This window comes from Dicentrarchus labrax, unplaced genomic scaffold, assembly GCF_905237075.1.
Source record: "Dicentrarchus labrax unplaced genomic scaffold, dlabrax2021, whole genome shotgun sequence".
In the NCBI taxonomy this organism is placed as follows: Eukaryota; Metazoa; Chordata; class Actinopteri; family Moronidae; genus Dicentrarchus; species Dicentrarchus labrax.
The window spans coordinates 12,732,455-12,747,209 of NW_026136711.1; the positions used below are offsets into that span (position 1 = coordinate 12,732,455).

Consider the following 14,755-nt stretch of genomic DNA (forward strand, 5'->3'; position numbering starts at 1 on the left):
CTGATAGGGGTGAACATGTACCACCATTTCTGTGACTTTGTCAACCTCTACATCTCCCAGCACATTAACAACTCCTTCAGCTCAGATATCAACATCGTCATGTGGGACACGGTGGGTGCCTGATGACTCCCGCTAGAGTTTCAGTGGAGGGGAGCGTGTGGATATTTTTGAATATGTTGTTTCAATACTGTACAATTAGGGAAACATTATGTACAAATTCAGGTGAACATGCCTGTTCTCACCACTAAAACGACTTATTGAATTTGCTGCACTTTATGTCACCCATCAGGCTGTGGCAAAAAAAGATAGATGTTCATGTCACACCTTTATTTATCTGTCAAAACAAACACAAGGCAGGGTTTTCCATGTGTCCTGTTTCCAATAAATTGGTGACTGCCACTTCTAGCTATATAAGATATAAATACACATTTATTAAATCAATGAAGATTGTAGGAGTTTTATCCATCATATAGGAAGAAGAGTCACACATTGGATCTGTTCTTGGATCACAAAGATACAACACAAGATTTCAAAATGCTGATGCATAAAACTATTTTGACGGACGGAGTGATATACTTTATCTCCACAGTAACACAAAGACAGTTTCGTAAAAATATTTGAAGAGTGTTGTGTCCAATACAAATGAAAACTGAGAATGGATTTGGCTACTACAACCCAGCGAGACAGCCGAGCGGTAGTTCGTCCAAAGTTTTTGTTTAACAAGTCAGTGGCACATAAGCCTGATGAAGACATCAAGGGGAAACACAAGTTGAAAAACAGAATGCTTTTACGGACAACCTTTTCCGGCCCATTGTTCCCTCTGCTGCACACAGAGTTAAAGAGGAAAAGGGAAAGAAAAATGGGAGGGAGAGAAAACTGTCAGGGAGAAGGAAAGCAGTGACCTTTCAGCACAAACTGCACACTGCAATCCAAACAACAGGCTGTCCGATAATAGTGATAACAGATTTTGTATAAAACCAAAACTTCAGAAAAATACAACCAGCAGAGTTTTGAAACAGGTGACTACCTCTGGCACTGCTAAAGGCTGTAGTTGAATTTAATGTTACAGCTTTGTTTTTTCTTTTCAGATGTAACATTAATTGAACTAACATTGTTTTCCTTTTTTATGTGTTTTCCCAGAGTTTTTATGGTTATGGAGATCTGTTCAGTGAAACATGGAGGGCCTTCTCAGAGTATGACATCATCCACCTGAAGACGTATGACTCAAAAAGAGTAGGTTTAATTTCACCTCCGGATGTTCTTTGTAAAGGTGTTCAACTCATCAGTTACTCAAGTAGCGATGTCACAATACCAGAAATCTACTAGTTTATACCAATACCAGTGGACTTTACAATTCTCAGTTCCTCTTGTGTGCTACATGTGTGAACTCAGACAATGTTGCTTGCTGATTCTGAGGAAGTTGTTTGGAGTTTATGTGCAAAAATGAGGCAGAGCTGTCACTACAGCTGCCCTTCTCACCGTCTTCAACATGTTGTTGTTGTTCTCTGTTCTTCTTCTTCCTATGGCATTTAACTGCAGACTAGAATACCTGTAGGCGTAAACAAGTACCATCAAGTTTTCCAAATTTTGGCATCTTTCATCTGCATCAGATACGTTTTCAAATTCAGTTGCCATCACAGCTTGATTCTCAGTTCTCGTGACATCCCTATACTCAAGTATGTTTGTGTAGCAACACCAACTAAATTGTTTTTAGTCCAGGGAAGTTAATTAAAGCCTGTGTGTTACAGACTCCATGTACTGCGTTGATTTATTACTGGAAAAATCCTCTGGCACACAAGAAATACTGTGATTGGTGTATCCACAAGCAGCTTAATTAACAGATAGAAAGAAGAAATGTGCAGCTCCTACAGACACTCAAATTCCATCAGTGTTCACTGAGAATAACAATTTAAAAACACCTCAGCAAAGACCAGTTTTTATATTAATATTATATGTTTCCTAATTTTTCTTGTACATCTAAATCATTATAACATTTCTGAAATATGTCAAATAAGTATGCATGCTCCTGCGTGTTCAACCCATTAACATAAACACAAACTAATTTCTGTGTCATGCTGTATGCTTACTTCACTTATTTATTCACACTCCTTAGGTATGTTTCAAAGATGCCTTCTTCTCCCTCCTCCCAAGAATGAGATACGGCCTCTTCTACAACACGCCTCTCGTAAGTTACCCCTCATTTATTTATGTGTGTACTTTACATATGCATTTCCTTTGAACAAATCGCAGGTTCTGATACTTTGAGTGCTGCTGTTTGAGTCTTCATTTATATGTTTTTTATTTAATATTTAGTGATAGATTTAAAAACAAAAAAAATGATTGCCATTTCCTCCCCACAGGCACAATATCCGATTTAGTCATAAACATGCAGTTCAGATCAAATATTTATTCAAAAGCTCAGCATGTGCTTATGTTATTTAAATGATAATTCCAAGGAGATGACTATAAAGATGATACCATGTAAATATGTTTTTTCTTGTGGTTCCAACCTTGAGGTGTGAAATATTGATAGGTCAGCCTCAAGCTGATGCTTTTGATTGCCCCTGCAGCACATGTCATGTTTATATTCATGTGTTCACATTTGCAGCTGCAGTGCAACAGTGTATGTGTGAGATTCTTAGACTTGAGAAATGTATAAGCTCATATGATATTCATTCCAGCGAGAATAGGAAATATGTTTACAATTGTTAGATTCCCAGTATGTTACGTATTTTTCATCACAACCCAGTGCAATAGTGTGGCTGAATTCAATTTGCCTTCAATTAATTTCAAATCAGAAAGTAGACTTCCTGAACATACAAATATTGTTGCATGACTCTATACAATGTATAACAAATATATAATATATAATCATTTTATTACAATAATTTGAATTGAATGGGTGAAAAATAAATAGCTTATGTGTGAAACTGACACTGTGGTGTGTTGATGGCAGATCTTAGACTGCTACAGTGAAGGGATGTTTAGGGCATTCTCCCAGCATGTCCTCCATCGACTGAACATCCCGCAAGATGGGCCAAAGGTAGGAAGAACGTCTTTTAGGAAACAATAATTAACATCTGTAAACATCTTTTATATTATATATACATATATAATTACAGATACAGGATGTTGGACAGTTTCATGAACACCATTACAGTTCAATAGGGTAGTAAAAGTAGTAATAATCTTAGTTAACCCTACAATGTACTTTTTCTGCCGGTATTGTCAGAGAGACAATGATTTCTCAGGTTGCAGTTTGTGTTGCAAGTATCATTATCAGTGCTAACATTTCCTCTTTGCCAAATCAGTGCTCCAGTTGTCGGTGTATGTTTCCATGATATTCTCAAATCTTGACTCTGATATTTGTTATTGAAATAAAGCAGAACTTATCATTACTGGTGTCAAGTAGCCAATCAGCAGTCACATTCACACTGTTTGCCAGGCACACATAAAGTGTGTTCCCTGACCGGGAATCGAACCCGGGCCGCGGCGGTGAGAGCGCCGAATCCTAACCACTAGACCACCAGGGAACTGGTGTTTCATGAATATTGTGTACTCTACGGTCTTCATGTGAGACCTGCTGGTACTGTAAATGGGACAATGTTTCCCTGGTGGTCTAGTGGTTACAATTTGGCTCTCCATGTTTGATTAATTGGCCTTTCTAGTCTTCCGACCACTCAAAGTGCTTTACAATGATGGCAGAGGCTTCCATGCGGGGTGCCAACTGCTCATCAGATACAGACACTAGTGCTAATTCACACACAGACTGATGGCACAGTCAGGAGCATTTTGGGGTTCAGTATCTTGCCCAAGGACACTTTGACATGTGCATTGGAGGAACTGGGAATCAAACCACCAATTAGTGGACGTTTGCTCTACCTCTAACCCACCGCCGCCAACTTTTTGCTATTTGTTTTCATTATGCTTGTTTCCAAACTCTACAAAATGTTTTTTTATCTATTATTTTAGACTCTAGTGTCAGTCAGACTGCTTATACTTGTTTGGTAGTGATAGCATACATTTTTGTGAATCAAATTTACTTTTAAATAAATAAATAAATAGATAAATGAATATAGTCAGCATAATCATTGTTCTGTTTGTAAGTCACAAGACTTAAGAAGTATTAAGTATTGCCTTGGAGATTATGCTTTTGTTCAATGATCTGAACATGAACTGGGCATGACAGTTACACTTTCTTCGGTTTGTCAGCCATTATTCTGCTAGATAAGCCCCAACCTGCAACCAGACTACTGTTTGGTTAATTCCAAGATGCTCTGTAGAAAAAGGAGTCCAGATTTTAGGTAAACATGGCTCCCTTGGCCAGAAATCTGTTAGATGGCGAATAGTGGAATAGTTGTATCTTCTGATTTCAGCCAGTTAAATGTTATATTCCTCTACTGGTTTTGATGGGCGATGGCAGATTTCAGAAGCCTCTGTGAATCTTGCTATTATCCAGATATAAAGATATGATTTCCATTTATTTTTTTATTTTTTTCATTAAACCATGATATTATTTAAATGCAAAAACCCAGCTTGCATTTTCACTTTCAAATTTCGGTTGTGCTTTGTCTGCCATTTGGAAAATTAAAACAGGGAAGTCAATATCACATTAATTTCCATTCTAATTATGGCATGGTTATATTTTGGAACGTACAATTATTTGTCATTTAGATTTGAATTTTGGAAAGCAATGATGCATTATCAAACATTTTTTAATTAAACATTGTACATCATTCTTTCACAAATGATAAATTGAATTCAAATTTGACTTAATAATAGACAGTCTTGGATATCCATGTGTTCATAGACCTTCATATGAACCTTTTTGACTCAGTAGAAGTGTAGTGGTTAGGATTCGGCGCTCTCACCGCTGAGGCCCAGGTTTGATTCCCGATCAAGGAAAGCCTTATTTAGGAATGTAATTGTGTTTCAATGTCTGTATGTTAATGAAGTAAGAGGTCCTAACCCTGGTCTAAAGCAGGTCTACGAAATCAACATTGTCGCATATTTGCCTCCCGTTCAGTTCCCTTCCAATTTGTGTTTAGGAGCGTTACTGTTAGCTTGCTACAAACCCACTCAGCCAGAGGTCTCCAGGCGTTTGCTCTTTATTTTTTGTCACTCATTGTATTGCTATCAACATCACAACTTTAAACGCCATGTTACCTAGCTCATTTAGCCTGGTTTATTTCAGTTGAGAATTGTTTGCTTTTGAGTGCATCAGAGAGTGGTTAATTGGTGTCGGTTGGACCGGGTCGGGCTTGTGCTAAAAAATGGTTGGGGCTTTAACACCACAGGCTAGGGCCGGGCTAGGGCTGTAGTCTTTTTTTATCCGTGCAGGGCTCTACGCTCAGCTAGCTAAAGTTGAAGTTGTTGACATTTGTATTTTATGTAGCACTGGTTTATTGATTGCAGTTTTTTTTTACAAGCCATTGCAAATGAAAGCAAAGAAACAGTTTTCAAGCTGGTCAGCCCCATCCAGCACCAGGTTTTCCAGTGGTCACCTGGTCGAAGCCATTACATGCGGCTAGTTTGATAACATCTGACTCAGAAGTTTAGTGAAGCTAGCTTGCAAGAAAGATTAGGTAGGAATCGATTGCTTCTATCTGGCTCGCCTAGTTGACCAATCCTGCTGTAGAGTGAGGTTGAGGCCGCCTACCTCTTTAACATACAGACACAGAAATACAGAAACAAATAAATGTAGGAGTTTAAAAATGTAGCATAACGTTTAGTAAAAGCACCAGAATCTAAGCACTATATGAGCAGAGACTGCTTGCAGGTTTTGGTGTCCTTAACACATGTACCAAAATAGCATGAGTGAAAAGAGCAACTGGAGGGATAACAGAACTTTGACAGACAAGGCTGTGAGTGGTTTGCTGTGTTAGATTAGATACCTCAATTATAAGTCTTTGCAAGTTCAAATCACTGCACTGGTAGTAAGTAGCAGTAATGTAGTTGTGCATACTGTCAGGCTGATTAATGTAGGTGTGGCTGGGGCAGTATCGCTCCCTGGTGGTCTAGTGGTTAGGATTCGGCGCTCTCACCGCCGCGGCCCGGGTTCGATTCCCGGTCAGGGAACAACATGTTTTTTTGACACTGTGGTGGAGTGGATTCTGACAACTAAGATATGGAATGGTCTAACATACACACTACATCGATTAGCCATAACATTATGACCACCTTCCTGTGTAGGTCCCCCATTTGCCGCCAAAGCAGTCCTGACCTGTTGAGCCATGTACTCCACTAGACCTTTGAAGGTGTGCTGTGGTATCTGGCACCAAATCCTTTAAGTACTGCCTCCATGGATTGGACTTGTTGTCCAGCACATCCCACAGATGCTCGATTGGATTGAAATCTGGGGAATTTGGAGGTCAACTCAATGCTTTGAACTCGTTGTGTTCTGCAAACCATTTCTGCTTTTTGGCACGGCGCATTATCCTTCTGAAAGAGGCCATTTCCATCAGGGAATACTGTTTCCGTGAAAGAGTGTACATGGTCATGCAACAATGCTTAGGTAGGTGGTATGTGTCAAAGTAACATCCATCCATGAAAGGCAGGACCCAAGGTCTCCTATCAGAACATCGTCCAAAGCATCACACTGCCTTCGTCGGCTTGCCTTATTCCCATAGTGCATCCTCCTGCCATGTGTTCCCCAGGTAACCAATACACACGCAACCGGCCATCCACATTATATACAAGAAAATGTGAATCATCAGACCAGGCCACCATCTTCCATTGCTTCACGTTCCAGTGCTGATGCTCACATGCCCATTGTAGGCGCTTTCGACAGTGGACGGGGTCGGCACGGGCATCCTGATAGCTTCATATGCAACACACTGCAATGCACTGTGTGTTCTGACACCTTTCTATCAGAACCAGCATGAACTTTTTCAGCAGTTTGAGCTACAGCAGCTCGTCTGTTTGATCGGACCACACGGGCCAGCCTTCACTCCCCACGTGCATCAGTGAGCCTTGGTCACCCATGACACTGTCTCCGGTTCTTTTCCTTCCTTGGACCACTTTTGATAGGTGCTGACCACTGCAGACCAGGAACACCTCACAAGAGCTGCAGTTTTGGAGATGCTCTGACCCAGTTGTCTAGCCATCACAATTTGGTCCTTGTCAAATTCACTCAACCTATTTTTCCTGATTCTAACACATCAACTTAAGGACAAAATGTTCACTTGCTGCCTGATGTATACTACCCACTGACAGTGCCATGATAATAAGATAATCAGTGTTATTCACTTCACCTGTCAGTGCTCATAATGTTATGGCTGATTGATGTAGATGGTAATGTTTAGGTGCAAGGAAGAAGACAGCTATGGTATTCTATGAGTATGATTTTCTTTTTACTATCTTTGGACATTTTATGCCTTATGACAAGAAATGGCATGCATCAAATTTACCCTGCCAGACTGGCACTGATTGGTGTCTTAAGATTGTTGACTCAAAACCACTGGACTAACACTGGAATAGTGCATAACCCAGTTGAATAGTGTTACTTGGTATATTTCACAACGTACAATAATGGACAATAATACTGTATTACTCTGGTCTCTATATCATACCTGAGTTTTTAAGGACTGATTTAATAATATTTTCAAAGGAAAATAGAAAACAGGAGCTATAGTGCAGGGCTCTACGCTCAGCTAGCTAAAGTTGAAGTTGTTGACATTTGTATTTTATGTAGCACTGGTTTATTGATTGCAGTTTTTTTTACAAGCCATTGCAAATGAAAGCAAAGAAACAGTTTTCAAGCTGGTCAGCCCCATCCAGCACCAGGTTTTCCAGTGGTCACCTGGTCGAAGCCATTACATGTGGCTAGTTGGATAACATCTGACTCAGAAGTTTAGTGAAGCTAGCTTGCAAGAAAGATTAGGTAGGAATCGATTGCTTCTATCTGGCTCGCCTAGTTGACCAATCCTGCTGTAGAGTGAGGTTGAGGCCGCCTACCTCTTTAACATACAGACACAGAAATACAGAAACAAATAAATGTAGGAGTTTAAAAATGTAGCATTACGTTTAGTAAAAGCACCAGAATCTAAGCACTAGATGAGCAGAGACTGCTTGCAGGTTTTGGTGTCCTTAACACATGTACCAAAATAGCATGAGTGAAAAGAGCAACTGGAGGGATAACAGAACTTTGACAGACAAGACTGTGAGTGGTTTGCTGTGTTAGATTAGATACCTCAATTATAAGTCTTTGCAAGTTCAAATCACTGCACTTGCAGTAAGTAGCAGGAATGTAGTTGTGCATACTGTCAGGCTGATTAATGTAGGTGTGGCTGGGACAGCATAGTTCCCTGGTGGTCTAGTGGTTAGGATTCGGCGCTCTCACCGCCGCGGCCCGGGTTCGATTCCCGGTCAGGGAACAACATTTTTTTGACACAAGTTTCATGTTTATGTAGTGCAGATGTCACATAAGTGTGTCACTTTGGTTACACTAGTGTCTCTGCTTTTTATCTTGGTTGAAAATCCTGAATTATCCTTAATAGCCTTAACTACGCCTTGGAGTGGATTCTGACTTCTAAGATATGGAGTTGTCTAACATGCACACTAGATGGTAATGTTTAGGTGCAAGAAAGAAGATAGCTATGGTTATCATGATTTTCTTTTTACTATTTTTGCACATTTTATTCCTTATGACAAAAAACTACATGCATCAAACTTGCCCTGCCAGACTGGCACTGATTGGTGCCTTAAAGGGGAACTTCGGCAGATTTTTACCCTAGTCTTGATCACTAGAGGTCACCGAGTACTGTCGATAGGAAAAACATGGTCATGGAAGGTAGACGATGAAAGTGTAGGCACTTGTACCTTCTCATTCTGTTGCCACCATTTGGAAAGGCACAAACGCGAACCATTTCTTCTCCACAGTAGATCACCACACTTTATTCTTACTGCAAGCTTCTTCACTTGTAAACACCTCCGATCAACAATCTCTTCTTCTTCTGCGTTTCCCTGCAACAAGTGACATCCCACAGGACTTCAGCGCCAGAGCAGTCCCGCACTGAAGCCCCGTGGGATTTCACTTGTTGCAGGGAAACGCAGAAGAAGAGATTGTCTCAGGAAGTGTGCAAATCGGAGAGTAGTGTGTGAAGACATGGACATTTTTGAGGGGAAATAAACTTTTTTTCGTCGCGAAGGCATTATCTCCGTGATCGATTATTCTGGGCTTTCGGTGAAGCGAGCGGTGGAAAAACAGGTAGGCGACAGTACTGTTTTGTACGGTTTCTGAACAACATATGAGTTGAAAAGGCATGTTGTTGTCACGTAAGGGCCCTGATCATATTGCACAGACATTTTAATTGCATTTTGTGTCTGTTAAGAGGAGCAAAAGGCACTCTTTAGGATATGCCCCCAAGAAGTGTATTATAACTAACTGGAAGCTCTGGCCATTAGCTGCAGGATCTCCAGTTTGCTAGAACCAATTCTGGTCGTTGTTTTTCCTATCGACAGTACTCGGTGACCTCTAGTGATCAAGACTAGGGTAAAAATCTGCCGAAGTTCCCCTTTAAGAGTGCTGACTCAAAACCACTGGACCAACAGGATGATACATGGCTGCTTTGAAGCAGTTGTCCAATATTGTATAACCCAGTTGAATAGTGTTACTTTGGTATATTTCATAACGTACAATAATGGACAATAATAGTGTATTACTCTGGCCTCTACACTAGTGATGTGTGGGTCTGGGTTTTTTTCCAACCCGCGGGTCCCGCATTTATTTAATAATTTGACCCACTCCATCCCGCCCCGCACAACCGCATCTGTTTCCACAACCCGCCCCACCGCTATTAAATACACGTTAAATATCTCATTAAATAAGGCTTTTATTTGGTCTTACAAATTACAACAAATTCAAATCTTCAAATAAATATATATATAGGCGCTTTTGTGATGTCAGGTCGCAGGTGGATTTACCCAACAGTGTTGTTAAAAAGTAGGCTGTATTGGACATATTTAATCCTTAATGACCTGCCCCACCCGCCCCGCCAATAAAGTTAACATTTCTTGACCCGGCCCAACCTGATCCGCGGGCCCGCGCATCACTACTCCATACCATGATAACAATTTATTATAATTAATAATATTTTCAAAGGGAAATAGAAAACAAGAGCTATAGTTTTCTACGCCTGTATTTTGAATTTGTATCTTTCCGTGCCATTTTTAAGCAAAGATCAGGTTGTTGGAGGAAGTTATATTTAATAGTATATTAAATAGCAGAATAAGCAACCATGTCACTACACTCACTACAACCAGACGTCACTGGTGATCTCATTACTGTGATAAACTCACAGAAAAAGCTCCTCACTGATGGATAACCTTGTAGTGTTTGAAAGACTACATGCAGTACGTACTGTACATGCACTCACACTTACATACTGTCACAGCCATGCCCTCACTCCCTTATTCATCTCCCACGTCTATAACTCAGCAGTGCTCCTCATAGGTGTTTTATGATCCCAGGTTTGAAGTGCTTGACTCTATCTTTATGACCAGCAAAGGCCGATAACTTCTTCCGTACTGTGGAGCAGCTCATTAGGTATTCATGGCCTTCACTGGAAATATGCTAAGAGGCTTTTCAGCAAGACATGGGGCTGCTAGCGATAGCAGGTTGCCGACTGAATGAGAGGTCTTCTTGGCCCTGACCCTCTCCCCAGCTCCTCCTTTCATCCCTAGATTAATGGCACAGCCAGAGACTCACACTTCTGCTCTCCTCTATTGTGTCCTATTCATCTGTCTTTACTGCCCCATTCCTCCTATTTCCCACGTCGTCATTTGCCCTGGTCTGGTCTTTTTCAATACTTAATACCTAATATATTTTTTAAGTGGAAGAGAAGAAATTAGGGTTGTGTTAAATACATATATGTCCATTTGGCAGGTTTATTATGTACAGTAGATTGCACAGGTTGTAAGTTGCTGTTAGTGCTGTTACTTTGATTTAAGGATAGTGAAGTTATGATCATCATTCCTTATTACCCATATGTTACAAACATCTATATTCTCTTACAGAACACAAGGTGGCAGTAGAAGAATATAGAAAAAGAAACATCTTAGTAAAAACTGTATTAACTAATAAGAGCACATCACAGAGGAAAACCTTTGATTCCACTTTAAAAAGATTCCTTGTAATAGGATTTTCGCCCATTTATCCTTTCCTCTGTGCTGTATGAAAGAGACATTATAAGTAGAGGCTTTTCAGTTAGTTTGAATGAGCATCATGTTTTCCCAGCCGCCTATCTTTTCTGTCCTTGGCTGATTGATTATTGGGTGCATTGCTGTTTTCAGGAGGGGCGTGTTCGTGTCACCCTGCTGGCACGCAGCACAGAATACAGAAGGATATTAAACCAAGTGGAGGTGAGTCCAGCACCACCCTCCCTCCTTCTTTCTGTCTCTTACTTTCTTGTACTTGCTTTCTTTTCCCTCCATCCTGCTGTCACCTGTCCTCCTTTTCCTTCTTTGCCTCTCTGTCTCTTTCCTCACTCTATACAGCTCCCCCCTCAGCTCCTCCTTTCTACTATTGATTTACTGCCCACATCTGTTAAGTGCCTATTTAAAATCTTATTTGCTATAAACAATACAAGTAAAAAAGGCTTGTGATTTATATGGTCAGTGCCGATATTTGTTTGCTTTCTCATTGATCAGAGAACATGTACCTCTGTTGTTGTTACAGCTGGTAAATGCCCTCAAGACTGTGCCTTTACTGGAGGTCAATGTGGTGGACTACAAATACAAGTGAGTTATAGCATGCTTGCCACATTACTAGAGGAGCTACTCAATGCTGTTTACCATTGGTCAAGGATGTAACAGTGCTGTATAAGAGTAAAGAAAGTGTTTAGCTTTTTAAATTGTGTAATAGTGACAGTGTTCACACAATGAAGGTGATTGATGTGTGACTTCCTGTCTGTCTTTAAAGGGATGTTCCCTTCCTGGTGCAGTTGAGGATCACCCACAACTCTGACATCTTTATAGGGATGCACGGGGCGGGTCTCACACACCTCCTCTTCCTCCCTGACTGGGCTGTCATCTTTGAGCTGTGAGTGACACTTTTTGTCAGTCTGTGTGTGTGTGTGTGTGTGTGTGTGTGTGTGTGTGTGTGTGTGTGTGTGTGTGTGTGTGTGTGTGTTTGTGTTTGTGTTTGTGTGAGTGACAGACAGAAAAAGACAGAACGGAGAGCAGGGAGCCCGGATTTGGCATGGTGCTGTGCCTAAAGTGCCCCTCAGACACTTGGTGTATGACTGTGAAGTAGTGTCTAATTAACCAGGCATTCATCACACCTGGCTACCCTGGGTAGTGGAGCTGATTGGAATGTGTGTGTGTGTGTGTGTGTGTGTGTGTGTGTGTGTGTGTGTGTGTGTGTGTGTGTATGAACATGTGGGAGTGTTTTTGTGTGCATTGTAGTGAGTGACAGAGTGAGAACCACAGTGTGTATACAGAGAGAGAGAGAGAGAGAGAGAGCAAGAGAGCGAGAGAGAAAGATGGAGCAAGAAAGAGCGAAAGTGAGGCAGACCGAGGAGAGCAAGAGATAAAGTGTCTGCATCTGTCCCTCCCAGATATAATTGTCAGGATGAGAGCTGCTATCGAGATTTGGCTCGGCTGCGGGGCATTCGATACGTGACTTGGCAGAAAATGGACAAAGTGCTCCCACAGGACAAGGTAGGGGAAACTCCCGTACCAGCCATTAGCTCTCCGGCACCTCAGCGTGAGCTTTCTGAATTCATCTCACCTATCTCTCACACACACACACACACACACACACACACACACACACACACGCACACTCTCATGCACACATTTGAGGATGTGCAATTATAGGTACAGCGGAACACACGCACAGACTTCATTCCTCTTTTGTGTTTTCTCTCTGTCATCTAATCTAAACGCTCACATTCCTATGCTTTCATGCTGTGTTTTCCTATGTCCTTTTAAAGTACACACTGTTCTCTCAGGGTCACCATCCAACCCTTGGGGACCATCCGAAGTTTACCAACTACTCCTTTGATGTGGGGGAGTTCATGCGCCTTGTGCTGGAGGCAGCTGACTATGTCACACGCCATCCCAAATGGCAGCATCGTACCCTTCATGATGAACTCTAGAGTCTGTGAGTGTGGGACACAAAAGAACTTTTGACATAAACCTGCCGCTTCTTCACATTGGCAGAGTCATTTAAAAAAAAAAAAGTTACCTCATCCACCAGTGGATATTGGTGGTTTGGTGGAGTATTTGTCACCTCCTGTCTACTGCTTTGACAGGTCTGGATGGGTGCAAGCAGTGTGGCAGACAACTCTGGGTTGAATAGCTTCCACAAGCTCCATTAGTGTCAAATCAGTTAAAGGACGAGGCGCACACAGTCGAAACATCTGGAGAGTGATAAGATGTGTTCTATGTTTCTTCATTACCTCCGCTGCGTCTGTTTCATTCCACGCCGACAAAGTTAGCTAATGAGCAGCTGTTGCGGCGTCCCTTCACATGCGACATCTTGTCACATTTGATCAGAGTCACCTTGATGCGAGCCTCTTCAGAGCTGTTGACAATCACGCCAGAGTTTAGCACATACAGCATACGCCAGTCTAATGTGATGTGCAGTATTCACATGCTGGATTCATTCACATATAGTTGCAGACATTTTTTTGCAGGTAGTTTGGCATATGAATTCATATGGTTTTACAGTATGTTCATCAAAAACACAAATGACTCTTTAAAATCAGGGACAGAAGGTAAGACACTTCTACTGCCAAGAGGGATTTTCTTTTATATCAGTATTAGCGTTTTTATGTGTGCAAGTCCAGCATTACTTTTAAACACTTTGCATTGTGAAACAAACATTCAAGTATTTGTCGGTAAAATTAAACACTCCATTGTTTCATGCAACATAATGAAAATAATGTAAATGGGTTTTTAAATCTACATTTTTTTCTGCGTTTTTATTTACAGTTTTATGTTCTTTTCTTTTGACATCTGTAACATTTATTATTTAAACGTCTGTATGTCTTGTTGGTTTGATGGAATATGCCATTGCCTTCCTTTGCATTTTACCAAAGGAAATGCAGTGTCAGCATGGCGTAATGATGAGGGTGCTGCTTGTTGTCCGTTACCTTTGTTAAAGTTTCTGAATGCTGTTAGTTTCATATTTTAAACTAATTAGTTTGAAATGGAATGAGCACAATTTGTATGCAGTCTGATGCAATGCACACGAGTATTTTGAGAGCTCAGAAGATCATCTTCGTGTTTCTCTGCCTCTTCGTGAGCTTGATGTTTTATTTATTGATGAAACCATGTTTAACTCAGCCAGACCTTCTTGGTCAGGGCTTTGCTCCACTTGTAGGTGATTTCATATTCAAAAGCTGTGTAATATTTTGAAATAAATAATTCTAAAAAATGCTGAAGCATGTCTTCCTGTCTGTGCTGGCACATATTAGACATCAGAGATTTAATTCATCTTAATTTAATCAATCATCTTCTGAAGTCTGACCTTGGAGGGGAAAAACTGAGGCCTCTGTCTTGCCAGTTCTTGCTGATACCAGACAGCTCTTTGCTGTGGGTTTCATTATTTCAGTGAGATCAGGTCTAAGGAGGGAAAGGCCTCTTCGCAAAAGGGCACTAGTTCACTTTTTGCTGTCACCGTAATAAATCTGGATGACCTGAAAAACCTCAAAAATGTAACAGTGACGCATCATGGCCACATGGGGGCAGTATAACACCACACATGAGGCCAAATCGTCACCCGGCGCTGTGTGATCGTCCCTGACAG

General features: G+C 41.0%; 1 protein-coding gene and 3 non-coding genes across 6 annotated transcripts in view; 3 read left to right on the forward strand and 1 right to left on the reverse strand.

Annotated features, from left to right (window-relative positions):
• eogt (EGF domain-specific O-linked N-acetylglucosamine (GlcNAc) transferase) overlaps positions 1-14,390 on the forward strand; it is a 20,907-nt gene extending 6,517 nt beyond the window's left edge. For all 3 annotated transcript variants that reach the window (XM_051414459.1, XM_051414460.1, XM_051414458.1), the window contains 9 exons: positions 8-111; positions 1,141-1,233; positions 2,114-2,185; positions 2,957-3,043; positions 11,293-11,361; positions 11,678-11,739; positions 11,921-12,040; positions 12,558-12,660; positions 12,954-14,390. In XM_051414459.1, coding sequence (XP_051270419.1) covers positions 8-111; positions 1,141-1,233; positions 2,114-2,185; positions 2,957-3,043; positions 11,293-11,361; positions 11,678-11,739; positions 11,921-12,040; positions 12,558-12,660; positions 12,954-13,100 — 857 coding nt within the window. In that variant the 3' untranslated portion in view covers positions 13,101-14,390. The remainder of the gene's footprint in view (positions 1-7; positions 112-1,140; positions 1,234-2,113; positions 2,186-2,956; positions 3,044-11,292; positions 11,362-11,677; positions 11,740-11,920; positions 12,041-12,557; positions 12,661-12,953) is intronic.
• On the reverse strand, positions 3,462-3,533 carry trnae-cuc (transfer RNA glutamic acid (anticodon CUC)). Its single transcript has one exon. It is a non-coding gene; the product is annotated as a tRNA-Glu (tRNA).
• Positions 6,007-6,078, forward strand: trnae-cuc (transfer RNA glutamic acid (anticodon CUC)). The gene has a single exon. It is a non-coding gene; the product is annotated as a tRNA-Glu (tRNA).
• trnae-cuc (transfer RNA glutamic acid (anticodon CUC)) lies at positions 8,304-8,375 on the forward strand. The gene has a single exon. It is a non-coding gene; the product is annotated as a tRNA-Glu (tRNA).
• Positions 14,391-14,755: the final 365 nt, after the last annotated feature.